Source organism: Balaenoptera musculus, chromosome 2, assembly GCF_009873245.2.
Source record: "Balaenoptera musculus isolate JJ_BM4_2016_0621 chromosome 2, mBalMus1.pri.v3, whole genome shotgun sequence".
Taxonomy (NCBI): domain Eukaryota; kingdom Metazoa; phylum Chordata; class Mammalia; order Artiodactyla; family Balaenopteridae; genus Balaenoptera; species Balaenoptera musculus.
In genome coordinates this window covers 134,583,012-134,609,688 of record NC_045786.1, presented here as the reverse complement: position 1 = coordinate 134,609,688, position 26,677 = coordinate 134,583,012, and the positions used below count along the sequence as shown (strand labels likewise).

The following is a 26,677-nucleotide window of genomic DNA, read 5'->3' as shown; positions in this document are numbered from 1 at the left end:
GGCCTCCTTCAGGCTTGCCTGGGGCCCAGGAAGGGTAGCTCCTTAGCCTCTAGCTCTTGGGGCTGAGAGAGAATGTGGGCTAGGAAGGAGCACAGCTTGATTTATTGTTTTTGTATGTTAAATCTGTACTGTGAGCCCCTATTTGCACCCTTGTCCCAGGCTCTGCAAATGTTAGGGGAGGACCTGCTCCTCACTCTACCAGTTTCTAAACTTTTTCCTGGCCTTAAACAAATCATTTTATTTATAAAAACAGAGATAATATTTTTAGAGGGGACCACAGAAGGGATTTTTGTCTACAGTTGACCATTGAACAACGTGGGGGGTTAGGGGAGCCAACCCTCTGGGCAGTCGAATAGCCATGTATAATTTATATGGGTTCCTCTGAATCCCAGATTACTCCATATCCATGGTTCCTTAGCAGTGGTTTCAACCAATCTCGGATCCATGTAGTACTGTAGTATTTACTATTGAAAAAAATCCACCTAGAATTCGACTCGGGCAGTTCAAACCTGTGTTGCTCAAGGGTCAACTGTGGTTTATTCACTGTTGTATCCTATACCTATAATGGTGCCTGGTACAGAGTAGATGCTCAACAAATGTTAAGTAAAAGAATACATTTTTTTTCTTTTTTAAAAAGTTTGGTTGAGGTATAATTGAAATATAATAAACTCTACATATTTAAAGGTATAATGAGTTTGACATATGCATAAACCTGTGTAACCATCACCACAATCAAAGTAATGAACATTCCCACACCCAAAAAGTTTCCCGGGGCCCCTTTGTAATCTATCCCTTCCACTCCCACACCTGCTTTTTCTGTTACTATACTATTTTGTATTTCCCAGAACTTTATTTAAATGCAATTTTACAGAATGTACTTTTTTTTGGTCTAGCTTCTTTCACTCAGGGTAATTATAAAATTCATTCATACTGTGTGTATAAATATTTCACTCCTTTCTATTGCTGAGTCCATGTGTGGATGCACAATTTGTTTATCCATTTACATTTTGATAGCCATTTGGATTGTTTCTAGTTTTTGGCTTCTACAAACGAAGCTGCTGTGAACATTATGAACGAGTCTTTGTATGGATGTAAGCTTTCATTTCTCTTGGGTAAATACCTGAGAGTAGACTGGCTGAATCATAAGGTAGGTACAGTTTTAAGTTTGTGATAAACTGACGAACTGTTTTTCCAATGTGACTGTACTATTTTGCATTCCCACCACCCATATACTAACAGGTATATAGCGGTATTTCATTGTGCTTTTAACTTGAATTTTCCAAATGACTCATGACGTTGAGCATCTTTTCTGTGCTGATTTGCCACCCTTACATCTTCTTTGGTGAAATATTCAAATCTTTGCTCAAGTTATTATTAGATTTTTTCCTTATTATTGAGTTTTGAATGTACTTCATATATTCTGCACACAGTTCCTTTATCAGATATGATTTGGTTCTCTCAGCTGTGGCTTTCTTTTCATTCTCTTAACAGTCTTTTTGAAGAGCAGAAATATTTTTTTAATCAACTCTTATCAATTTGCTCTTTCATGGATTACTGTCTTTTATGGATTTTGATGTTGTATCTAGAAATCTCTGCTTAACCCCAGGTGCCAAAGTTTTCTCGGAACTACGTTTTCTCCTGGAGTTTTATAATTTCAGGTTTTACATACAGGCTTGTGATCGATTTTGAGTTAGTTTTCGTATATGGTGTAAAGTATGGATGGACGTCCTCTCCCTTTTTTGCATGTGGATATCCAACTTTTCTGGCACCATTTGTTGAAAGACTCTCCTTTTGCCACTGAATTGCCTTTATTGAAAATAAGCTGTTCATATGTGTGTGGAATCTACTTCTGGACTCTCTGTTCTATTCCACTGATCTATCTGTCTATCTTTAAGCCAATACTACACTCTCTTGATTATTGTAGTTTTATAATGTCTTGAAATTCGGTGGCGTTTGTCCTCCAATGTGGTTCTTCTTAATGAAATGATTTTTAAACCAAAGGAAAATTCTGAAACATTGTTTAGAAGAATCTTGCAATGTTTCAGAGCTAGCATTTGCTTTGGGGATAAACATGTCTACGTGACCTTTCTTTTTGCCTGTGCTCTGAATAAATGGAAGTTACCATATTATTTACCATCATGCGTGTTCTCTAAAACTAATGTATAAATCATGTCATTAACCTTTTCACTATTATTTGATGCATTCCTATAAGTAAATTTTTTATATTACTAATTTGAATATATGTTAATCACCATGAGACAATCAATATTTATTATATTCTTTTTCATTCTTTCTGTCTCTCTTAGACTTACATCTCCCATATGAATCCATGTGGATATAAATGTCTCATTTTCAGATGAATCTCTGAGTTATGAGCCGTTTCTCTAGGATTGTGGATTCTGCTACTTGGAAAATATTTGTTCAAGCTTCAGTTTGGCAGCTACCCAGATGCATCTTATCATTAATTCTTCTCCTGAGGCCCTTTGTCATATTCTCTTCCAGACATGCTCTGTGTACCTCAATTATAAGGACACTTCCTGGTGTGTAATCTTTTTAGAGTACAGTCCTCATTTGTTCTGCATAGTTCCTTTCTTGACTTCCTGTGCTCTAAGAGGAGTGAGGGGGAAAAGTGAGGAAGTGGATTCAGTGACCATTTATGGGCTCTGGGAATTCATGGATAAATAAGAAAAAGTAAGATAAATAAATTGTCTATACTTTATTACAGATAATTATAAATAATTATAAATTATTCATAAATAAATCAAAGAGCTAATATATCTTTATAAAAGCTATCAATCTTTTTATCTTTATAAAAATATAAATTTAATTATTTATATTTGTAGATAAATATAATGACCCTTTTCAGGTCCTTACAACCCTAATTTCAGATTATAATTTAATCATCTCTGCTCTTCAGGTACTGTGACTCTCAGAAACCTGTGGTCTTGAGTCTAAGTCAGATTTACCGGGGTGTACAGAGATCATCATTGACAATACTGGGGAAACGTTGCCTCAAAAGGCCTCGACTTAGGGAGGCATCTTCTGTGCCCCAGTGGGTCAGGGGTGAATAAGGCAGAGTGTTGGTTAGTTTGAGGTGGCGTGGCCCTTCTTTCAAGTGTAGGGGAAGAGAATTGGATTTTTTCTAGTGTTAAGAGGCTAGCAAAGTAATAATTTGACATTTTTTCTTTTGATTTAAAACCCATACCTTTAGCTTTTATCTTTAAACCGAAACTCATGGGGAAATTGATCTAAAATGTACTTGTATCTTTTTTTGTGAATTGGTCCAGGACACAGAGCTGAGAGTTCTCAGGGTTGTTTCTGTGTCTTCCATTTTGATTAGTAATAGAAATAATAATAATAACAGATTATAATTATTTAGCCCTTACTACATAGCAGGCCCTGTTCTAAGGGCCTTGCACATGTTAATTCATTTATTCATTACAACCATGCTGTGAGCTAGGTCCATTACTATCCTCATTTTACAGAAAATTGAGGCACAGAGAGGTTAAGCACTTGCTGAGGTTATACTGCTAGTTAGGGACAGAGCTACTGTTCAAACACAAGTGATCTGGCTCTGAACTAGGAAGGTGCTCAGAAATGATCTGGTGCAATCCTCTGATTTTAAAGACAAAGAAAAGGAGAACTGGAAGAGGGTAAATGATTTGCTCAGAGGCACAGGATCTCTAGGAGGCAGAGCTGAGGTTTGTCCTCCGGCACCTGTCACCCTGTCCTGGGTTCTTTCCCATGATGCTGCCCTTGCTACCCTCTGTCACCCGACTGCAGTCACTGTCCCCTGGGCTTCACAGTCCTCACTCAGCAGTTTGCCTTATTGCTGCCTGCGCCAGAGAACTCCCTGAGTTCCCTTTGCTTTGTGAGCAGACTCCGTGGGTAAGGGAATTGGGTCGGTCTCGTTGCGGCTTGCTGTTTGATCCTTTGCTTACAGTGTGCGCCTGAAGAGTCAGCACAAATCATCTTTAATGTTGGCACTGAAGATGTTGGACCACTTTAAAATTCAGACTCAGATCCAGTGTAGCCAGAATTGCTTTCCAGCCAGCATTACCCACATCGATCCAGATTCTCTCTTACGCCTTCAGGAAGGCATTGTGACAGTAGTGTGCTGCTGGCAGGCACATGGCTGAAGCAGCAGAGAGGCCTCACACTTGCTCGTTCTGTGGCTGACCAGCTTGGGTGACTGTGTTCCAGTTAAATTCCTTTCAGAATTTACTCTGTTGTTATAAGAAAATCATACTTAAGACACATGCCCCAAATACCTGTGGTTATCGTACATAGAAAACTCTTCAAAAACCAATGCCTGATGACACAGTTTGTGTTCTTGGGGACAGCAGTCATTAGTGCTATTTGCCAAATAGTTTCGGTTTTCCTCTGGGAACATCCTTGTCCCCTGGAAGCTAGATATGGCTGTGTGATGTGCTTTGGCCAATGAAACAAAAGTGCCATGTGCCTCTTCAGGGTGAAAGTTTAAAGAGCCAGGGTGTGCTTCACCACCTGTTATTTGTCCTCCTTTCTGGAGGCACAGAGGTAGAGCCTCCTTCAGCCTGTTGGTGGGTGAGGACTGCAGAGCAAGCCAACCTGCCTGAACAAGCAGCATGAGCAAGAAATGAAATGACGTTCTGTACCCCCTCACCCACCTGTCCGTTTATTTTTGTTCATATTGCAGTAGCTTTAGATTTATAGGAAGTTACAAAAATAGTACCAAGAGGTTCCTTGTACCATTCACCCAGTTTTCCCCAATGGTTCTATCTTACATAACTATAAATTGCTGCTTTAAGTCACTGAGATTTTTGGGTTACCTCAGCATTATCTAATCTCACTGATAGAGATTTTTCTTTTTTAAAAAAAAATGCATACCTTAATTGCAAAGACATAAAACTCTTCCAAACTCACATCACATTCTGATTGCCTCTCTTTTACCAAATGGAACGTTTTTCCTTGTATTATACTCACTCATGTATATTTTTATTCTCCTTCTGCCAGATCACAAGCTCCCTAAGAGAGCACATCTGATTTATTTTTGAATCCCTCCCAAACAGTTCTGTGTGTGTAGAAGGCACTCTAAAATGTTTATTAGTGAATGAATGATGGATTGCTGTGTAGTTGCTAGCCTCTTGAGTAGAAAGGATGGGAAATAAGAAGCTCATCTGGGGACCTAAAAAAGACCAAATATCCTAAAGTTCCTCATTATCCAGCTGCTTCAATATGGAGCTATGAGATCAAACAGAGACATGATGAAAGCCTGAGAGGCTGAAAAATATAATATTTGGGGACTTCCCTGGTGGCGCAGTGGTTAAGAATCTGCCTGCCAATGCAGGGGACACGGGTTTGAGCCCTGGTCCAGGAAGATCCCACATGCCACGGAGCAGCTAAGCCTGTGCGCCACAGCTACTGAGCCTGTACTCTACAGCCCGCAAGCCGCAACTACTGAGCCCGCGTGCCGCAACTACTGAAGCCTGCGTGCCTAGAGCCCGTGCTCTGCAACAAGAGAAGCCCGTGCACCGCAACGAAGAGTAGCCCCCGCTCGCCACAACTAGAGAAAGCCCACGCACAGCAACGAAGACCCAACGCAGCCAAAAATAAATAAAATAAAATAAACAAATTTAAAAAATATATACATAATATTTGGCAGAAGTGGGGCAGGCAGAGATAAGGCATTTACTATCCAGCTTTACTTCATTAGGCATAAGATTCTGCCTTGTACCTTTTATAGGCCACCTTGCTTCCTTATTGCTTACAGATGTTCAGTGCTTCAGAAAATTTATTTGTGACTATATGTCTCTTTAAAGCCAAGAATTTCATACTGAAATCATAATACTTCACCCTCCCTCACAATTAGATTTTCATAACCATCTACCTTTGGGCCATGGGGGTGAAAAATCACCTGTTGGTTGCAGTCGGCAGTGCATTTACCCCTGTGGTGTAGCAGCAAGCAGCTGGCCAGATGTTTTATGATGAGGAGCCTTCTGTAGCTGCATCTGTAGTAAGCCATTGCCTGAGACTAAAACTGGGAGATAATTAGACCACTGGCATCTGGTTTTAAGGCAGTTTGCAGTTACTCTGCTGCTGGTATGTAAATGGATGTTCTGCGGCCTTCCCTCCAGGCCACGTAATACCTGCTCATCCTCACCAATCTCTTCTTTCAGGCCTCTGTCATCTTCCCTCTGTGCTCCTATCCAGTGACCTCCACAGTCCTCTTAAGGTGAGCTTTGTCCAGCCTAGAAATCAGCACAGCACTCCAGGGAGAGTCAGACTAGTCAGAACACAGTCCTTGCCTTCTGTTTAGGTATTACAGGCAGGCTCTCTCTCTCTCTTCTAATGATATACCTAACCCAATACTTCAATATTGAGAGAATGATTAGTTCTTCAGATAGACTTGATCATGTATGTTTAATTCTTTAGCTTTCCTTTTAGAATAAAAACCAAGGACAGATATTTGAAGATCTTCAGGAAATGGTGGCAAAGATGCACAGAAAGAATGTCCGTGTCAGGAGAAATGATTCTGAATTGTTGTTAAAGATGTAAGATTGCATTTGCCAAGCTACATTCCATTGCGAGGCGAACAAAAGTAAACAAGCTTCCCCTGAACTCATTTCCTGGGAGAGAAATAGGGTGGTAACTTATTTTGGTCCTGCTTGACTCATTCAACATGGAAGTATCCTGTTCATTTGCTTGTATGGGAGAACTTAAATTAAATACCACAGATGAGTGGAAATAAACTGTAAATAGGCTGCAACTTCTGGGAGTATGTCATATTTGAAATCAAAGGACTTGTCTCAAATGCAAATATATGCAGAGGGAAAGTACAGGGAAGTTTGAATACAGAGGGGTAGAGAAGAACATCATGTGGCATCAGACAGGGCTATTATGGGTCACCTGGGTTGGCTGACTGCAGCCTTTTGTTGAAAGCAAGGTAGAAACTGGTTTGAGAAGCCCGTGAAGGAGAGGCAATGACTGAAGATTTCTCTTGGGACAAGGCTGCCTGATTTATTTTCAGTTACGGCTGAATAGTACTTGGAGCTAATGTAAAGAGTTATGGAGTCTATTGTTTTCTCAATAATGTTTCCATGACTAGTTGCTAGGATTGAGTGGGCGCTGAGTGTGGGCTGATGAGCGACTTGGTGGGCAAAATAAAATGGTCTGCCCAGGTTGCTATGGCAGCCAACAGGAGGGCAAGTCCAGTGAGAAAATGAACTCAAGTGAGGCAAAGAAGAAAAATGCAATAAGAGCCACATATGTGCATGTCCTCATTGGCAGTAGACCCATTTAGTGCCCCCAGACCTTCACTTGGCTGGATACTTCTTATCCACCAGGTACCAGCTGCAACACTACTTCCTCAGAGGGGCCCTCCCTGACCACCCACTCTAAATACCACACCCCACCTCCCATTAATCCCTACCAGTCAAATCTGTTATATTTTCTTTTTTGCACTCATCACTAGCTGATTCTGTGTTTTTGCTTATTTGTTTATTGTCATTAGAATCTAATAACTGTGAAAGCAGGGGCCTTTCCTTCCTCCATGGTATCCTCAGAGCCTGACATAGACCCCAGCACAGAGTAGGAGCTCAATAAACATTTGCTACATGAAGAACTGTGTGCTGCTTGTGGGGGAACCTTATATTTTATTCATCTCTGTATTTTGAATTTCTGGCTTAGAAACATTTATTGAGCAAGTGTGGGCCATGATAAAGCAGGGAGATTATCCCTGTGACCTTTGTCTTCCTTGTCACTTGTTCCCAGGAGCCATTAGCCAATGCAAAGTCTGGAAGGAACTCAGGGGCTTCCAGTGAGCAGCTCAGAATTATGGTTATGTGGCCAGACTGGGATTGGAAACATGGCAGACTGAATATGGAGGTGAAAAAGACACAGCTTGCTAGAAAACAGGACAAGAATTACTAAGAGTTATGAAATGCTTACTATGTGCCAGCCACTGTGCTGAACATTTTATATACACTGTGTCTTTAATCCCACAACTATATAGAGAGGTGGGTTCTATTATTATACCCATTTTACAGGTGAGGAAGCTGAGGCACAGAGAGTTTAACTTACCAAAGGTCACCTGATTGTTTAGTGGTGGAGCCAATATTCAAATGTACATCATAGGATCATGTTGAGAACCAACTGAGATAATTAGTTAAAAGTATTCAGTTTGTACTCACAAATGTGTGTTCTCTCCTCCCCTCTTCCCCTCTCTCCTCTCTTCTTGTTAGTACTTTTCTGATCTCCTGATATTGTATTTTAATGCTTTTTCATCAACTTCTCTTTTTTATCTGTCTGGTGGAGAAACGTAAGTATACTATGATATGTTTAGTAGCGCAAAACATGCAGGTACAAATAGAAAAGCCAGTGCTAAATAATGAAATGTATGAACTAGGACACTGGGGATGGGTACCACAAACTGTTGGGTGCTCAATTCCACCATGCCTGGAAAGAGTGGCATGTGATGATGTTATAGGCTTTTGGTCTGAATTCAGTTGCTAAATAGCTTTGTGACGTTGGGTTTGTCATTTAGCCTCTGCAGACCTGTTTTATCTTCTCTAGAACTGAGGGTAAGATGGGGCACTGAGGCAGGAATACTCTAAAATTCTTTGTAACTCTAAGAGCGCATGATAACTTTGTTCCATGGCCGTTTGTGCTTTGTGTGCTCTCGTGGTTTGATGAATGCTGCCCTGGCTGGCCTGAGAGCAGTGGTGCTACTGGAGACCAGAAGGCCCAGATGTGACACGTCTGTATTCTTCTCACACTGTGGGCTGTATAGGAGACAGCTCCCCCTCAGGCTGATAAAACTTTGAAAAATCAGAAAACATGTTTTAACTATTTTATTATTAGTTTACAGCAACTTTCTCTGAGTTAGAGCATCTTTCTGGATACTTCAGGCTTTTGATAGTAGAGAAAACTAGGAGGAGAACAAGAACAGTGTTTGCCTAAAACATGTTAGGGCTGGCAAGCAAGGGTCGTAAATCAGGTAGCCAGAGGTCAAGTTTAAGAGGGTTAGCTAACATTCTCAACAGGAGATGGGGGAGCAGTTTTCTCCCCAGGGAACATTTGGCAGTGTCTGGAGACATTTTTGATTGACCTGACTCGGGGGAACTTTGGCATCTAGTGGGTAGAGACCAGGTATGTTGCTAAACATTCTGTAATACACAGGATGGTCCTCCATAGCAGAGAATTATCCAGCCCAGAATGTCAATAATGCTGAGATGAAGAAATCCTAAACTAAGACGGGAGAGCAGAAAAAGTGTCACATCTACAAAATCTGAGATCAGAGGAACCAGGCAGGCAAACTGAGCAACAGCAGGGCAGGCAGCCCAGGGTAGGAGGTTTGAGCTGCAGAGCTTCGGGAACCCAGCTAAGGATTAGGATTTAGGCCAGACATCTGGAAATAGGCACAGGCCACCAGCAGAATGAAACTTCTAATGTGCCATCGGCTTTCTGAAACAGAAGCCTCTTTTAATTTTTTTAAGGGGCTTCCTGATGCTGGCTTGCTTGGGATCAAATCTGGCATCAAGAAATAGGCATAATTCTAGCATCTGCTCCTTACTACACCTATTTGAGATAGGCATGGTCAGTATTATTATCATTATCTCCATTTTACTGCTGGGCCCTCTGAAGCTGAGACGGGTTAAGTGATTGCCACATATTACCAGTAAGTAAGTGACAGAGTCTTCAGACTTCAAGTCTGGCACTTGTTTGACTGAGGAGAGTGTGGGTCAAAGTCGAATCACGTGGCTGGAGCAGGGGAAACATAGAGTTAAGCTGTACGTAGTTCTCCAGAGCCCTTCCCTATCAAAGCTGGAAGACGGGAAGAAAGTGCTCATGGAAAGATTGTGTGGTTTATGCTCAGATTTTAGCACATAGGAATTTGGGAGAATTTTGTTACCTTTTATTGAACAAGTCTCATTAATGAAATCAGGAATTTTATACATTATGACAATTTTTTTTTCCATGCCAAACTGTGCCCAGCTTTATAAAAGATACTTTTCATAAACAATCATGGTATTTCAGGCAGGATATGGGCAGACAATCATTAACAGTATACAACAACTTTCAAATGCCCTTTTTCAATGGACAACCAAAATCAAAAAGCAACTATAAAACCCAATGAAGTCTTCATGTGATGCTCTGAACAGGGAAAGTTTAGAGTGAGGGTTGACATTTAACATTTAGCATGTTGTTTAACAACTTTTCACAAGCTGACCCTGACTTTCAGGAAATGGAAATGAAAATGGCAGAAGTGTCAATCTGAAGATCCACAATCTAAAAAAGGAACCGCTACTCTTTTGAGGGATGCCATCTCAAAGGTGACACTGGAAAGTCCAGATTGCCTGACATACTGGGAACCAATTTTTTGGGGTCAGTTTCCAACAGGTCTCAGGGTTTAAGGGAGTCAAGTCTATGCTGAAGGTAGAGAGGGAGAAGAGGACATAAAAACTAATTTTAGTTTTTCCACATCGCAAGGTGTTTGTGCCATGGTGGCTAATGTGTGTCAACATCAAGGAATCCCTCCTTCCTGGGAACCAAGAGGAAGTCTCTCAGAACTTGACAGGAAAGGAGTGTTTTCCCCACATCAGTCCAGCTTGGCAGACATCCTATTAGTGACATGTGACCTTCCCCCAGAAAACAACAATGAGGTGTTCTGTGTGCTAACAACGTAGCTTAAAAAAAAAGTAAAACAAAGTTCTGCATTTTTATAAAACTTGGTAAAAATAGTATTTCAAACTGTACAGTCACCAGAAGTACACAGTTATCAAAAATGCACACACCTCACTCGGCATCTCCATCACCTTCAGCTTTCTGTGCCTGCTCTGTTTTGGCATCTGCATGTTCTGCAGGGTTATTCCCATCCTTGCCAGCATCAGCTTTCCTCTTTTTCCCTTTGGGTACCTCCTCTCCCTTCTTTGCAGGGGCCTTTTTAGGCTTGGGCTCTGGAGCAGGTTTAGCAGAGAACCTTGCAGATCTTCTCTGTGGTTTGTCCTTCATCTTGGCTTTATCTTCTTTAGTATCCCCGTCAGCCTTTCTCTTGGGCATGGTGGTGACGGTGGCGGGATGTAGGCATTGGACACAGGGATGCAGTGACGCAGACTTTTGTCGGTCCAGGGGTCGCTCTCACCTCTTCTTCCATTTTGACAATTCTAATAATGCCTTGAAGTTGGGGATCTAGACTTCTCAGTTGGTGAATAAAAAATTAAAAGTTAAGATGCAGTACAGTGGTTTCTTCAGCTAGTTGCTTGCCAGAACTTTTTGTTGCTGTAGTTCCTAAAACTGTATTTTGAAAAAAAAAAAAAAATCAGCTACCTCAGGTTAAAGGGAAGGACTTCAGCAAGGGAGCTGTCACCACATCTTCCTTCAGGTATTGTCTGGCCAACGCAAGCAAAGGGAGTATTTCCCGAACAACAGATTTCAAGAGTCACCACAAATACAAACATATACATGGTAAATATTGATACTACACAACATCTTACTTTTCTCAAAATCACATTTTGGGCAGTTTTAGGAAATGCTTGTGAAGTAAGGGGTGAACTCTCCACCCCCTATAAACTTAAATAATCAAAATAGGTGTCACAGAATCCAGAAAATAAAGCTGAAATGTCAGTAGAAGTCCATGGGCTCTCCTTCAAGATGTATTTATTTTACAAAGGCTTCTATACAACAAGAACAAGCAAAATTAATATAATAAACATAATGGTAGAATAGGAGAAAATATTTTCAATCATTTTGCCAGGTTTATGTTTATTACCTAAAAATACAAGTGCTTATAAATCTAAAAGAACTAAATTGATAATGAATAAATAGACACAATAGTTATCATCTGTTGAATGTTTGCTATATCCCAGATATTGGGTTTAGCATTTTAAGAACATTATTTCATTTGATTCTTAAGCAACACTGCAGAGATGAATATTGTTATTATGCCTGTTCGGCATATGAGGTACATTAAGCTTAGAGAAGGTAAATAATTGTTCAAAATGACATAAAAGAAAAAAAAAAACCCAGTAAATCAGTTTTTGAAAACTGTTTAACATCATAGTAAAGAGAGGAGAATTAGGCACTGGTTTTTATCTATTCAACTAGCAAAATTAGAGAAGACACTGAAATGTGCTGCTGACAAAGCTGTGGGTAGCTAGGTACACACCCCAGCATCAGCATTGCAGGATCCCAGCCAGCTGGATGTTCCAGGAGGCGTGGAAATGCTTATACTATTAAACCAGTGCTCCCACTCTTCAGAAATTTCCTTATAGAAAAATCAAAGGAAGAATAAATGTGTAGATAGGTAGACAGATGTTTTAGTGTATTAACAATTGTCCATTAATAAGGAAGTGGTTAAGGGCGTCGTGGCATATTTATTAAGAGGGCAGCATGACTGTCTTTATAAACAAGAAACATGAAGATCATCTTCAGGACATCCCCTTTGTCAGGACTATGGAATGCATGGTTATTTTGACAGACAGTTGGAGGAGAGTATAGGGCACCTTGATGATTTTTTAAGAAACTGGTCCAAGTACGTCTTTTTTCCTGCCTTAAAAAAAAAAAAATGGGGGCTTCCCTGGTGGCTCAGTGGTTGAGAGTCTGCCTGCCAATGCAGGGGACTATGGGTTCGAGCCCTGGCCTGGGAAGATCCCACGTGCCGCGGAGCAACTGGGCCCGTGGGCCACAACTACTGAGCCTGCGCGTCTGGAGCCTGTGCTCCACAACAAGAGAGGCCGTGACAGTGAGAGGCCTGCGCACCGCGATGAAGAGTGGCCCCCGCTCGCCGCAACTAGAGAAAGCCCTCGCACAGCAACGAAGACCCAACACAGTCAAAAATAAATAAATAAATAATTAATTAAAAAAAAAAATGGCACCTCTCCCCACCCTGAAGCATCATCTTGTTTCGGTCATCCTTCATATAGTCTCATGGTATCTTTTATTTTTTCCTCATAGTTCTTATCACCATTTGTAATTACTTTTTCATTTTCCTTGCTACTAGTTTGTTAATGTCTGTTTAACTAGATGTTAGCTAGAGGTCCCGTGAGGACAGGGACGATCACTCTTGTAACCCCCAATCTTGGTTGAGTGCTTGTCACACACAGGCACTTAGTAACGATTTCCTGAATAAGTGGGTGCATATATATTAGGACTTGAACTCTATGTTTGACTATTGCCTTCAAAGCAGAAATATTTCTTATGATGCCCCCTCCTGTTTTCTAGTAAGTTCATCACATACTGTTCATCATGCTGAGATCTGCTTTTAAAACATACATAAAATAAGCCTTACTAGTACTGAGTATTTTATAATTTAATCCTTCACAGTATTATTGTTGTACCACTTCCCTTCCCCCTCCTCCAGATCTTCTGGATATTGGTCACAACTTGGTTTGAGTATTCCATCTCAAAACTCATTTCTATGTGCAACAAATATTTATTAAGCCCCTACTTTGTCTCAGGCACTATGTGAGATGCTGGAGATACAGAGCTAAATCTGATTTCATTCTGATTTCTAGATGTACCTCGGGGATTGGAGAAGGCAGACAATGAGCTACATTACCATGTGGTCAGCTCTGTAGCAGTAGAGAAGTGGACAGGATGCTATTGGAGATGCGTGAGGATAGACAGCAGCTTCCCGGGGAATGGCTATTTTGTTCTTTACAAAAAGTCTGAATCAGCATTAATTAATCATTTGAGTACCTGTTGTATTCGCATGCATGTTTATGTGTGTGTGTATCTGCACCCCCCTTAGTCTCTCAGATTATACATGTAGCATTAAAGATAATCATAAAAGAAATTGGAAACAAGGATCCTACATCAAGCATCAGGGAGAAATTGTGCTTCTGTGTATTAGCGGAGGTTGGGTAAAATAAGTGAGGTGGGGATTAATCAGGGAAGTACATGGAGGTACTTCATATTTCTGTCTAAGGAAGGACAGGTGGCACAGGTGACTGCACAGTGGCAGGGACAAGGGGCCCTGCTAGCAGTAGTACCCTGAGGAGAGGCACGAAGGTGGGAGTTGGTAAACAACACAGAAAATGGAGAGCAGATTACCTGGGCAGCTGGAGAAGGATGCAGATAGACAAAGGGCCTGGGGTCCTCCCAGGCCTGGGAATCAGCATTAAAGAAATAAGGAAGAAAGGGAGACTCTAAGAAGGGAGGTAGGGTACTGAACAGGCTGACCGCAAGATCGGGGCTGGGAAGGGAGGAATGGGAAATCAGTATGAGATGGGAGAAAGGCTGAGTGGTGGAAAGCTTGACGTGGAAGGAGAGCTACCATGGGGCACCTTTGTGTTCCCAGGAGGGCACAGAGATTCTAGGTGTCCGTAGATACCTTCTGCAGAATTGCCGGCTCAGTAGGCATTGGTTGATGGACCAGGAGCTGGTGGAGAGAGTGGGAGTCGAGAGGTGAAGACAGTCTAGATTACCATCTAAGAATCTTGGTCTGAAGAGAATGAAGTAGAGAGACCCTGGCAACTGCAGTGTTATGTAGGGTTCAGGAGGGGAATTTTGAAGTCAGGAGAGAGATTTAAGTTTGAGAGGGAGAGGGGATGAGCAATGCAGTGCCGTCTCCAAGGAAGCAGCAGGGAGGGCCCCTGTGGGCTGGAGGGAGATTTGCCGTCTGTATTGGAGGACCCCAAAGACTTTTCTTTAGTTATTCCAGAGCTATCACCCTCAGAAGGTAAAATCCAAGAGAGAAAATTCTGTTTAAAATTGTAGAATGGAGCTTTACACAGTGCAGTGTGCAGCAGGGTAAAGAATAAACATTAGGAGGGGCGTCAGTGCCTGTGACAGTGACCTTAAAGAAGAAAGCTCTCTGAGAAGAAATCATTTTTCAGAGTAAATATGAACTGTCTTGCTCTAAGTGGTTGCATCTCAGGAGTAATTTATTACATGCCCTGTTTGGAGTAAGTGAGTAATGCACAAGACTTTTGAGTCTTGAGCAATATAAAATAGCCTGGACACACTGTTGTGAGAGATATATAATCTTGGCTTTAAATGTTACTATTTCTGCGGTTTTAACAAAGTAGTTGATTCTAACTATTACAGAGCAAAAATTTCAAAAATACTGTATATGAGAAAATCATACAGAAGACAAATCAGGATAATTTGTTCCTTTTCAGGATAAAATTATCCCAGAGGAACTTGGCTGCCATTCTAAACCATGGACTTTCTATATTTCTTTCTTTGTTTGGGTTGCCTGTCATTAGCCTAAAATCATTGAATTTGCTTTACATGGTAAATGAATGACACCATTCATAGAATAATTTTTAGCATTTCCAGTCAGGGTTTTCCCAAAGACTACTCTGAAGTAGCCCCCAGTCTGGCTTGCTAAAGCCATAGATGCACTGATGTACTATTGTTTGCAAAAATGAGTTAATGGGTTAAAAAAAATGAGATGGAGTGGGCCTTGTGAGAAGTTCATTTAGCTAGTCCTTTCCGTAGTCTTTCTCTACATTGGGCTGATGACTGTTTCCAGAGAAGTGCTGACTTTACGTCTTCAGAGCTTGTGCTTTCAGATGCAGAGCAGGTACTGGGCTGTTGCTCAGCGAGGACCCCATGCACACCTGCCCTGGCCCCATTCTAGGACAAGTGGGGCCCCTCCCTGCCAATCCAATATGCAGTCAGCTAGAAATCAGGCTTTCGGCTCACTTCTCTACAGTAGCTTTGTTGATGCCCAACTTTTAGCCTCTGACTCTGTTGCCTGCCCTGATGTATATATAATACAGGAAAAGCCTTAGTTGACCTCCCTAGATTTTTTTCCCTTGGGTGCTTAGCCCTGGGTTATCTGTTGAGGCCTTCAGCTAATGTGCATGTTCTATCTTTTTCCCTTCACCTTTCCCTCATCTTCCTGCCTGAGATGTGGACATGATGTGTCCACATCCCAGGGTGCAGCATGCCCCCAGGGGCATGAGGGAGAGTCCATATTTTAAACAAGACTTTGTGGAAAGACAGAAGGAGTCTGGGCCTTTCATAAGTCCCAGCCTGGGACCATTCTACACCTAGGCTTCTTTTACTTAAGGAAATTAAACCCAAAAGTAGGATTTCTGATAACTTGTAGTTAAATGCAGTCTCAACTGCTTAATCTCCCCATCAACTTTAGAAGTGGTCGTCAAACCTTTTTGATCATGATGTCTATCAATAAAAATTTTGAACATGTATTTATATATATTAATTTGTATTTTTAATTATTTATAAACTATCTACATGTGCTGATATGTTAGACATAGAGAAAAAGGAATAAGTTAAAGACAAGAAACATATTTTAAAATAATATTGTATTTTATTCTTTTTATTAACAATACAAAATTTTTTTTTAACTTTTGATACTGAGCAACATGATTGCAATTTAATATGCTTTCGAATTTTTTGAAAATCTAAGCCTAACACCTTTTGATTGAATGATCTCAAGGTCTGTCTTCAAGGTTAGTTTAGCTCTACGCTTGGTTTTATTGTCTGTCAAGTCTGAAAAAGATACCTGACAAAGACACGTATTTCCAAAAGGAATAAGTAAATCATTGGTTGAACTTATTATATCTAGGTACTCAGTTTTCAATCCCATCCCTCAACAATGCAAAGGTTCTTTTTTTTTTTATTGAATTTAGCCAGTAAACCTCCATCTTCCCTGATGACTTTCTCTGCAAACTAACTGGAAGTGATGCTCTTTATACATTTAACAATTGGTTTCAAAACCTGCTGACAGAAACTCCTCATGTCGAAGATTTTTAGACGGATTGGAAAATTCAGTTTCCAATTTAATATGTGCAGGTTTGAGAGTTTTTATATATGACACATATCATTTTCAGCAAAAAATTACCCAATAATGGAATCATTTCCAATTATTCATTTTCAAAATGCTCCCTTCAGAGCTGTTCTCTTTTGAAAAGCCATTATTTCCTCCCTTGTGGTTAAAGGGAGAGTTTTTGTGTCTACTTAGTACCGTATTACAGAAAGCATTTGTCATATCAGGAGAGGTCCAAATTTAGCTTACTTGTCTTCTTTTGTGAAATAAAAATGGATAACTCAACTTAAAGTTCAATAAATCTTTTATTTTCTTTACAATGAGATAACCTGCAAACCTTGATTTGATGTAAAAGATTTTCTTGGTCACTTTCCATCTCATTGCAAATTACTGAAAGATTATGCTGTATTTCATTTTGTTTTTTTTGTAATTTTAAGTAGGCAGTTCTGCTATAAAGCTTATTTGAAAATGTGAGTTTGTTCCAATGCAATTGATATTTTAGGGAATACTTTGAGCATAACACAAATTTTGTGTTTGCTTATGCACGGTTTCATCCATGAGAAACACTATGTGAATCTGGGTGAATGCAGAAAATAGCTGAATCAGGACACATGCACATACACACACACACCCTCCTCAAACATTTATTAGCTGCCTCAGTTTACCGCGTTGTGTGTTATGAGTCATACTTATTCACATCTGGTGTTATAACTTTCCATCCAGTTTCAGATAACCCTCCTTCACCACTGCACAGTAATCCACAAGCTGCAACACAAACCTTCAGGCCTTTCTCAAGGGACAGGGCCATATCTATTATATATTTATGTATGTCTTAGCCATTTAACACATGTAAAACTGTGCTTCTGGTTTTATTAAAATTTTATGTCTTTTTAAAACAATCTGACACTGACAAAGTTTTTGAGCGTTGTGCTCATTTTCTTCATAAGCCCTGTGATTTTTATTGCGATTTTGCGTAGTGTGGTGCTGTGATTTTTAAGAATGCATGTCATGTTATAGCAGAACTGACTATACACTGATGACCTCTAGTAGCAGTTTGTGCAATCCTGGCTTTAACTTCTTTGTAGCAATGGTTTGCTTGTGAATGATTCAGCAATGGGTTTCACATTGAGATGCTATCACTGCAACCTTCCTTCCTTTTCTCTTTCCTGACAAAAGAAGTATTTATAGTAATTACGATTTAATTGGTCTGGGAAGGGACCTGGCCATGGACATTTTTTAAAAACACACCCAGTTAATTCTAATGAGAACTTTGGGTTGAGAATCACTGCTTCATATATCACCAGAAGTAACTCTTTGTGTATGTTTTACTTGAAACAGATACTAGCAAACACCATAAGCTGAGACATGTTGAAACCCCAGTATTTTCATCCAACTGTGTAGCAAACCTCCCATATTATATAATTTGTACTAATACACATCTCTTCAAATATGCAGCAATGTTTAAAAAATTTTTTTTTGGCTGCGCTGTACGGGTTGCAGGATCTTATCTCCCCAGCCAAGGATAGAACCTGGGACACCAGCAGTGAAAGCCTGGAATCCTAACCACTGGACTGCCAGGGAATTCCCACAGCAATATTTTTAATGCATCTTCCAACGGCATTTTCTGGGTTGAAGCACATATAATATTAAGTAGCACTGAAAAAACTGTAATGTTTACCTCCATGTTTAGGATGCTCAGTTTTTAAATGTCTGGCAAATTGTGGTGACTTGATACCAACATTAGCTAATATCTCAAGAATTAGCAGACACTTATAATGAGGTTCGTCTTTACCAATGGTGGATATAGATCCATATTTCAACTAACAAGGAAATGAATTCTTGTGGCTAGATCTGATTAAATTGTCATTGATTTTAGCTTATAATGTGGCTGATTGAAGAGATGGACTAAATATGTCAGCCCATTTTCAGGTCATTTGTTTGTATTTGCATCATTACTGCTATTGTCAGCCTGTGGTTTCTGGAATCTTTTTAAGCCAATTGTCCGTATTGTAAGAGTTAGCTTAATAAAACAAGGTAGTATAATCTGTGCATATTCTTAACTGAGTGCTCATAGATTGTAATGTTACAACATGCTGAAAGCCCACCAGTGATTGAGGAGCTTAGCACTGTTCCCTGGGGAATGCCCGAATTCTGTGTGACGCAGGATCATCAAAATACAGATCAAGTGGGGGAGGCAGTGTCAATCCATATATTAGATGTTAATCAAGTTAAATTATGATTTTTTCCTGTCACAGAAAACCTTTAATGGTCTCCTATTTATGGTTCTTTTGTTCATTTGTCCTGTTAGAGTTGAATAGACCGTAATAACTTATCTGACATAGCAAGGAATGCCACAGGTACAACAGATAAACCTGGCGGGTGGCCCAGGAATAAGGGTGTCACAAGAGAATCACTTAACAGAAAGGCCACAGACCTGGAGACCAGTCTCAGCCACCTGTCACTCCCCACACCCAGGATCCACTCACAGTGCCAGGCTAAGCGCCGGCTCCTATTGGAAAGGAAGACGCAGGCCCCTCCCCCGGCATCTGTGGCTAGACCCTAACACTGAGCAGAGATGCTCCAGGAGGATGGTCCATTCTACACTCATCCCCTGAGTGCTCTCAGACCTGCAGGATTCCTCCAGAGACCCTTTAAGCAGCAAATTTCCCTCGAGCAATTCTAAACGGATTCCATTCCCACATTTGTGGTCAACTGATTGTGTGGGCAACAGGCGGGTCCCTGAAGAGAGGCTGGTCCCCCACCTTCAATCCCCCAAATTCTCTTCCTACCGGCCTGCCCCTCTGCCCAGCTCCCTCACTAGGGCTGACTAAGAGGTGGGCACTTTGGGAAGACTTGGACCAGCCCTTGGCACAGAATCCTGCCTGGCCCCACCCAGGGTATTCCAGGTGAAAATGTGAGACTCAGGGCACAGCACGCCACGTGACGTGGGAGAAATGGTGCCAAGTGCTATTCTGTGTTCAGTCCAAGTGTGCCCTTGGGAACCTGACCTCAGTTTCTCCTTGTGTAAGGTGGAGATAGTGCCAGGCTCTGCCCACCTCAAGGGATTATTGCAAGGGTCATGGGAGAGGTGGGTATGAAGGGGGGCTCACAAATTCAGGGTGCGGTCATGGCCTGCAATAAAGCCTACATATTTGTTTGTATATTCCAATATATTTTTCTAGTGCCACAATGGATTGCCTTGTGTGCCTCTCTTTGGAGACCACTGAGTACAACCAAAATTTAGGCTCCTGTGGAGAGATACAAGGGTCTCTATCTTTTGGCCTGTACCAACCATTCCAGCTATAGTCTGGGTCAATCCCACGTTCACAGTTGATGCTTCAGCATCAGTGAATCATTTACTTCTCTGCACACGCCATGTTTTGCTGCCACAGAAACCTTTCCTGACTGTCCCTTCCTGCTGATTTTGCAGTGTACCCATAGCCATATGTCTAACACTCCATGTACACGTTATTTTAGAATATTTTTGTTGTTTTTACTTACCCCAGTGACCTAGAGCTCCTTGATAACGAGGAATTGAATGCCAAGAACTGTGAGGAGTTGGAGGTTCTATCCTGCTTGCAAGCTAACAAGCTAGCCTGCCACAGTTTCGTGGAAGCTGACAGAGGACTGGGGACTCCTGGGTCAGAGACAGAGGACATATTTACTCACAGCACAGCAGGCAGCATGTGCTTCATGTTTGCGTCAGTTCCCTGTCCCCAAATCCCAAACCCCATGGGGGCGATGCAGAGCAGCCCGGGTGGATGCTGCACACAGGATGGGCTTGTGTCACAGCCCAGGAACTCTGAGCTTAGGAAATCCTCCAGTCTTCTAAGGGACCGCCAGCAAACCTGTCCCACTTTTGCCCCCCAAGGGAAGACTTCATGTTCTGGATGGGAAACAAATCTGCCCCTGCTTGGGAGGGAGACTCTTCCTATCTTCCAAGGCTGTTTGCTACACAAACATTCTTGAAAGGGTAGTCAACAAGCCGTCAATACCTCATCATAAGACATGCGGAATTACGAAGAGACCCATGGAGATTTATATCCCAATATTAATCTTCTTTTCTCTGGCAGCTAGCACAGGGTTGGGAACGTAGTGGGTACTCAGTAAATATTTGTTGAAGAATGAGTGAAAGCAGCTGGAAATTTTTTTAAAAATCTTTGGGAGGAAGTGAAAAAGTCCCTATTTGAGAAGGTTTCCTTTTAAAATCCTTGGACAGAGACCAATTTCTTTTAGTTTTTTTATTTAAATTAATTAATTAATTTATTTTTGGCTGCGTTGGGTCTGTTTCTGCACGCAGGCTTTCTTTAGTTGCGGCGAGCGGGGGCTACTCTTCGTTGCAGTGCACGGGCTTCTCATTGCAGTGGCTTCTCTTGTTGCGGAGCATGGGCTCTAGGCGCGCGGGCTTCAGTAGTTGTGGCACATGGGCTCGGTAGTTGTGGCTTGTGAGCTCTAGAGCACAGGCTCAGTAGTTGTGGCGCACGGGCTTAGTTGCTCCGTGGTATGTAGGATCTTCCCGGACCAGGGCTTGAACCTGTGTCCCCTGTATTGGCAGGCGGACTCCCAACCACTGCGCCACCAGGCAAGCCCCTAGTATTTTTTTTTTTAAAACCATGAAAATCAACCTGAAACTCTCTTACTACTTTATCAGGAACAGCTGGGGCCTCTGCTGTGCGCTCTTCACTGAGTCAGTCCTCAGCCTTAGTTTTAGCTGCTCTGTAGGGTGGGCCCAAAGTAGGGAGACCTTCATAGGAAAACCTCTGGCCAAACTGCCAGGCAGCCTGTGAAACTCTGTCCTTTCCTGTCCATTGGATAAGTTAAAGCTAAGTACCAAATACTGATGCTCATGATAAGGAAAGACAATTAGCAGATTTACTAATTAGGCTCCTGTTTACCCTTATATCCCACTAAGCCATTAATTTGTATAATTATGGCCTTTTGCTTTGGCTCAGTGATATCGGAATAAGAAAAGTATTTGTCAAACCTTACTCCCTGCTGTAAAATGTTGGGACATTCCAACATGCTTATAGATATGAAAACACACTTTTAGTCATTGTAAGTAAGAACAATTAATAATGTGCCTTAGGGTGTATTGAAGGAGCAGGGTCCATAGGCTTCGAACAAAACCTTTATTCCCTCCTTACCCCTTTCCAACCTGCTTTGTGGGACTGGTTCTTCCTTGCCTTTTTGGATGCACGCTAGAGTGATTCCATAACTTTTCTGGTCACTCTGGGAAAACAAAGGGTCCTCAGCAACCTCAAGGGGCAAACACATAGTCACATATTGCAATCAAAACGTCACGTCCTTGTAAACTTCATCCCAGTTTCTTTTAAAGTTAAAGCTTTTTCCTATCACAAATCAGAGCTATTCCGTGTGGGAGGCTGCAGTGGAAAAGAGGGGACCAGTCAATTTTTCTGTTAATTCGGCCAGGTCCTAGCACAGCTTGTGACTTTCCAGGGTAAAAGTGGGGCTGGAGAGAGGAAGGGTCAGGAAAGATTTCACTTGAATGACAATGATGTAAAAAAGCCTGTTGACTTCCTCTGAGTGTGGCAAGTATTTAAAGCTTTTATGGAGTATTGTGGATTCTTTGTAGATCACCCCCATCACTAAAGATCTCTCATCTGCAGTTCCTTTGGATCTCTAGTGGATTTTCACATCCTGAGGATCAACTCAGGCCTCATTTTCCCAAAGTCTCCTAGTAGTTCTAGGCTGACCTCTGGGGCTGGATCCAAGATAACCTCATGTCACCTTTCCTTTGGCCATAGAAGGAGAATGCATCTACTTCCCAAACTTAGGGCTGCACTGTACAGCCACATACCTCCTCACTGGCCACCAGCCCACAGTGCTTCGGGCACTAGAACATGTACCAAGCTTGGACACGTTCTCCAGAAAGACCGTCTCATTTGACTTGAAATCACACCTCATTGAAATATTCCTTTCAGTTGCTAACTGTCTCAGTCTCTCCAACGTTAACACTTTTATCGTGTTGAATGAGTTACGGGCAAAGAGTTACAAAGCTGGTTTTCCCATTTCCTTTGGAATATGGGAGTTCTTGCTACCTATTTCGTTCTCAGCCTTTTGGAGCCTCAGCCAAATCTGAGATAAAGAATCCCATTTAAAAAATTTAGCTTTGAAAGGTAAAATATAAAAATATACTGCAATTTATGTTAGTTCAATTTTAATCTACTGGATTATAGTCAGACTTTTCAAAAATAAAAATGGTATCTCCGCAGATCAACTTTGAGGAAAAAGATGTATGATAATGAGAGAAGAAAGAAATATAATTTTATGGGCTATGATTCATAATTTTATTAAATCAAATGTATATAATTGTTTGTCATTCATGTCATCCATAGCAGACATCCTCTGATGTCAGTTTTATGAAACCCTCTCATAGGATTGAATTCATCAACAAAATGAAATACATTATGCATTCTTTGTGTTTGTTTTGTGCTCATTCCTTTCAGGGTCTTTGATGTCATTTGGGAAGTACCTGATAAGGTAGAATTCATAATGTCCCCTTTCATTTTAAAATTTTGGGTGTATCATCTTGGGAACCTAACTGATGAAAAACAAAGGCTTTCATGGAAGAAACTTTTTGGACAGTTTTTTAGGTCAAACTTTTGTTTTATCATAATCAGGGTTTATGACACTGTGTAGGCCTTCTAGGAAAACACTCATTTATGGATGTGATTAATATGAGCATCAGTGTTTAGTTCTAAGCTGTTTTATGGTCCTAAGGTTTATCCCTTGCTATAAATCAGGGCCTTGTGGTGGGGCAGGTGGGCAGCCATGATTCAATCCCAGTCAGAATGTCCAGGGAGAGACCTGGCCACACACAGGTAGGTTCTTAGGTGCTCCACGCTGGGGACCTCCCTCTCTTCCCCTACCTTGCTTAAGTCTGTGAGCCTGTGTGCCAGAAACTATTTTGGAATTTGGGGATAGAGCAGTGAAGAAAGAAAAGTCTTTGCTATTATGGAGTTTACGTTCTAGTGGGGATGGGATAGTACAGTAAACAAACAGTGTCAGAGTATGTAAGTATCAGAAAGAAAAATGACCAGAATAAGGAGATAGAGACTAGGACTTGGGGATGCTGTTTCAGATGCAATGATTAAGGAAGGCATCCCTGTGGAAGGGATCTTTGAATAGATGACACTATACATGAAGAGATATAACATTATTTGAAGATAGATTGTGATATATATCTAAAATACAGATGTATAAATATATCTAATATCTATACTTAGATATTAGAGAAAACCCCACTATTTTCAGTTCTTCCCATGCTGTTCCAAGTAACATTCATAAGTAACACATGAAAAAATGTATCCCATAATCAAATATGCTTGGAGTTAGACAGTGCTTAGCAAACTTCTGAGGCCCATTAACCTGCTCTTCCATCTTATGCAGCATTTCCCAAGTGTATTTGAGTATGGAAACATCTCATAACTCACTTGCGTTCTAAAGAAATCGTTCTGGGAAATGGTGTCTGGATATAGCACGTCATGGACAACTGAAGTTTTTGAAGCAACTGGTAAAGTTACTACTGTTGAATGAAATCTGCAAAAAAAATGAGCTATTTTTTCTCTTTGGTTCCATTTATTTACTAGTAAAAATAAAGTCATGAAAAATTAGAGGATAGATTAATTGAAACCTTTTAAAACAGAATTGTGACTTTTTTAGAGGGAGGGGCTAGAACATTCCTAGTCAAAATGTGGACCACGGTCTAGCAGCATCAGCGTCACTGGGGAGCTTGTTTGAAATACACAATTTTGGGCCAAGCCAAAGACCTCCTGAATCCCTATCTGTATGGTGCTAGAAAAAGGCGTGGCACTAGGCTACAGTAGAATGGAATATGACTTTCTGCATGTCATTTTACATCAGGGAATGCAATTTAAATCCATTTGAATTTAAATCTATCTGACTCTGAGCTGTAAGAGCATCTGAGTTTGCATTTGCTTCAATGACTGTTACAAAACTCAATCCAAATTCTGGTTGTTAATACATACTCTTTACATATAATGTTTATATGTAATTTCAGATGAAATAAGCATTTAGAGCTCAGTGATACATTTAGAATTTATACATTTAGCATTTAAGGTTTCCTTTAGTTACCATTTCCAGTATCCAAGCAGCCACAGCAAAGAAAGAGGCTTCTAGATTTGTCCAAAAGTTTCATCACTGGGAAGCTTCATAGGTTTTGCCCTCCCAGCATCTGGCCGTAACCTAAACCAAAATCTCACTTGCTAAAATGGCAACTAATTTCAGTTGTATTAACAAATCTTTTTTCTTTATCCAGAATGATGTCGCCATCTTGCTAAGATAGATCACTTTTACAAAGAGGAGAAATGGAGTTGGGAATTTACAGGTGACATTTAATTCTCTCAGCTTTCACTCTGAAAAAAAAGAATCTACACAGCAGTCCACCATTCCCTTGGTGAAACTGATAAAGATAACATGTCATTTGCTCTGGGATAAACACCCAGGCCAAACAGAAAATAGCTGTCTATCTAAGTGAAATCACGAGGACAGGATGCCTCCTGTTCTCATTTGGCTAAAAACAGCTGGAGAGAGGACACCTGTAATCAGAGTCCCCTGGAGCTGTGATTCTGGCAGCTCGCCTGCTGCCCATTGAAGGGAGAGGGGGAGTCAGTTCCGTATGAGTCCCTGTGCTGTGTATGACTTGCCTCTACCCTCAAGGACTGTACCATGGAATGAATCCCTTTACAAGCTCATAGTTCAATACAGATGGGAAGTTTCCAGACCTTTCCTTTCATCCTCCAGGAAGGGAATGTGTATCTCAGGGAATGAATGGCCTATTTCCCTCAAAGGCCAGGTCTCCACAGTCAAAGCAAAGAATTAGGGCAACTATCCAGATAATTCAGGCCACCCAAATCTACTCTGCCCTGAATCATTCAAGTTAAAAAGCAACCTTCTTTGCAGGATCTGGTCCCCCACATAATTCAGAGGGGTCGAGAGCCCATAGCGTTTTCTGCCCTGGGAAATCGGCATCATTTACCGGCCCACACAAGCGAGAAGTAAGAGTATTAATGTGACCCACTTATTTCTGTCTTCTGGTTCTTTCTGCCTGGATACATTATACTTTGCTTTCCATTCTAAACAGCACTTTCCTTTCCTGAGCTGCACTACCTGTGACCTGAGAGAGAAACAATAGTAAATAGCACAAGAGGTAGTAAGCAGGTGGGTGGTTCTGAATCTCGACCTGGAGATTCAGAAATCTGAGACCCCAGTACTCTATGCTTTGTTGTCGGTATGGGATAGAGACTCCATTTTGACACTGAGGGTTTTGTGTATTTATTTATGTATGATGACTTATTTATTTAAACGTTATTTTAGGATAGTTTTGGGTTCACAGAAAACTTGTCTTACAGGCTTCAAATTCCTCTCACTGTGGGATGCTGTTACCTTGTGCTTACTTGTCGTCATACAGTGCCAAATGGTTTTCCTCAGTTTTGCTGCTTCACGCTCAGCCTGCAGCAGGCCCCGCCCATCTACTCCATGGAGGGGGTCTCTCCGTCTCTCTCCTTGCTTTTGCTTCTCCCCCCCCCCACCAATAGACTTCATTTGCGTATTACTTGGAGCAAAGCTTTTGGTGGTGGAGGTAGGAATTCTCCTGGTGCAGCTCTAGTTTTAAGCAGGTCCTCTGTGCTTAGAGATAAAGTAAGGCTTCCTCAGTGTTCTTGTCTCTGTCCCCCTTAGGCCATCAAACTCTGCCTCATGTCTCTGGCAGTTCCTGGGAAGTACAGAATCCTCTCCCTCAGCCACCCCCAACCCCTGCCCATGACAGAAGACCTCTGCTGTGTCTTGGTGCAGGATCCTGGTCCCCAAAGGTTTTCCTGCCCTTCTCCCAGCAGCAGAGGGCTCTTATTTCTACCTTTCTCCCAATGGCAATAGAGTTTTGCTTGAATCCTGGCAGTGGGAAGGTTTCCTATCCTC

At 41.3% G+C, this 26,677-nt stretch overlaps 2 protein-coding genes across 3 annotated transcripts in view; one reads left to right on the top strand and one right to left on the bottom strand.

Annotated features, from left to right (window-relative positions):
• RTN1 (reticulon 1) overlaps positions 1-26,677 on the top strand; it is a 248,817-nt gene that overhangs the window by 34,304 nt on the left and 187,836 nt on the right. The window lies entirely within an intron of this gene.
• LOC118890570 (non-histone chromosomal protein HMG-17-like) lies at positions 10,777-11,040 on the bottom strand. Its single transcript, XM_036843609.1, has one exon. It carries the CDS (start codon positions 11,038-11,040, stop codon positions 10,777-10,779), a length of 264 nt encoding a protein of 87 aa, XP_036699504.1.

What these genes read in the sequence shown, in the direction of transcription:
- LOC118890570 (XM_036843609.1), bottom strand. Translation starts at nt 11,040, where the DNA reads ATGCCCAAGAGAAAGGCTGACGGGGATACTAAAGAAGATAAAGCCAAG.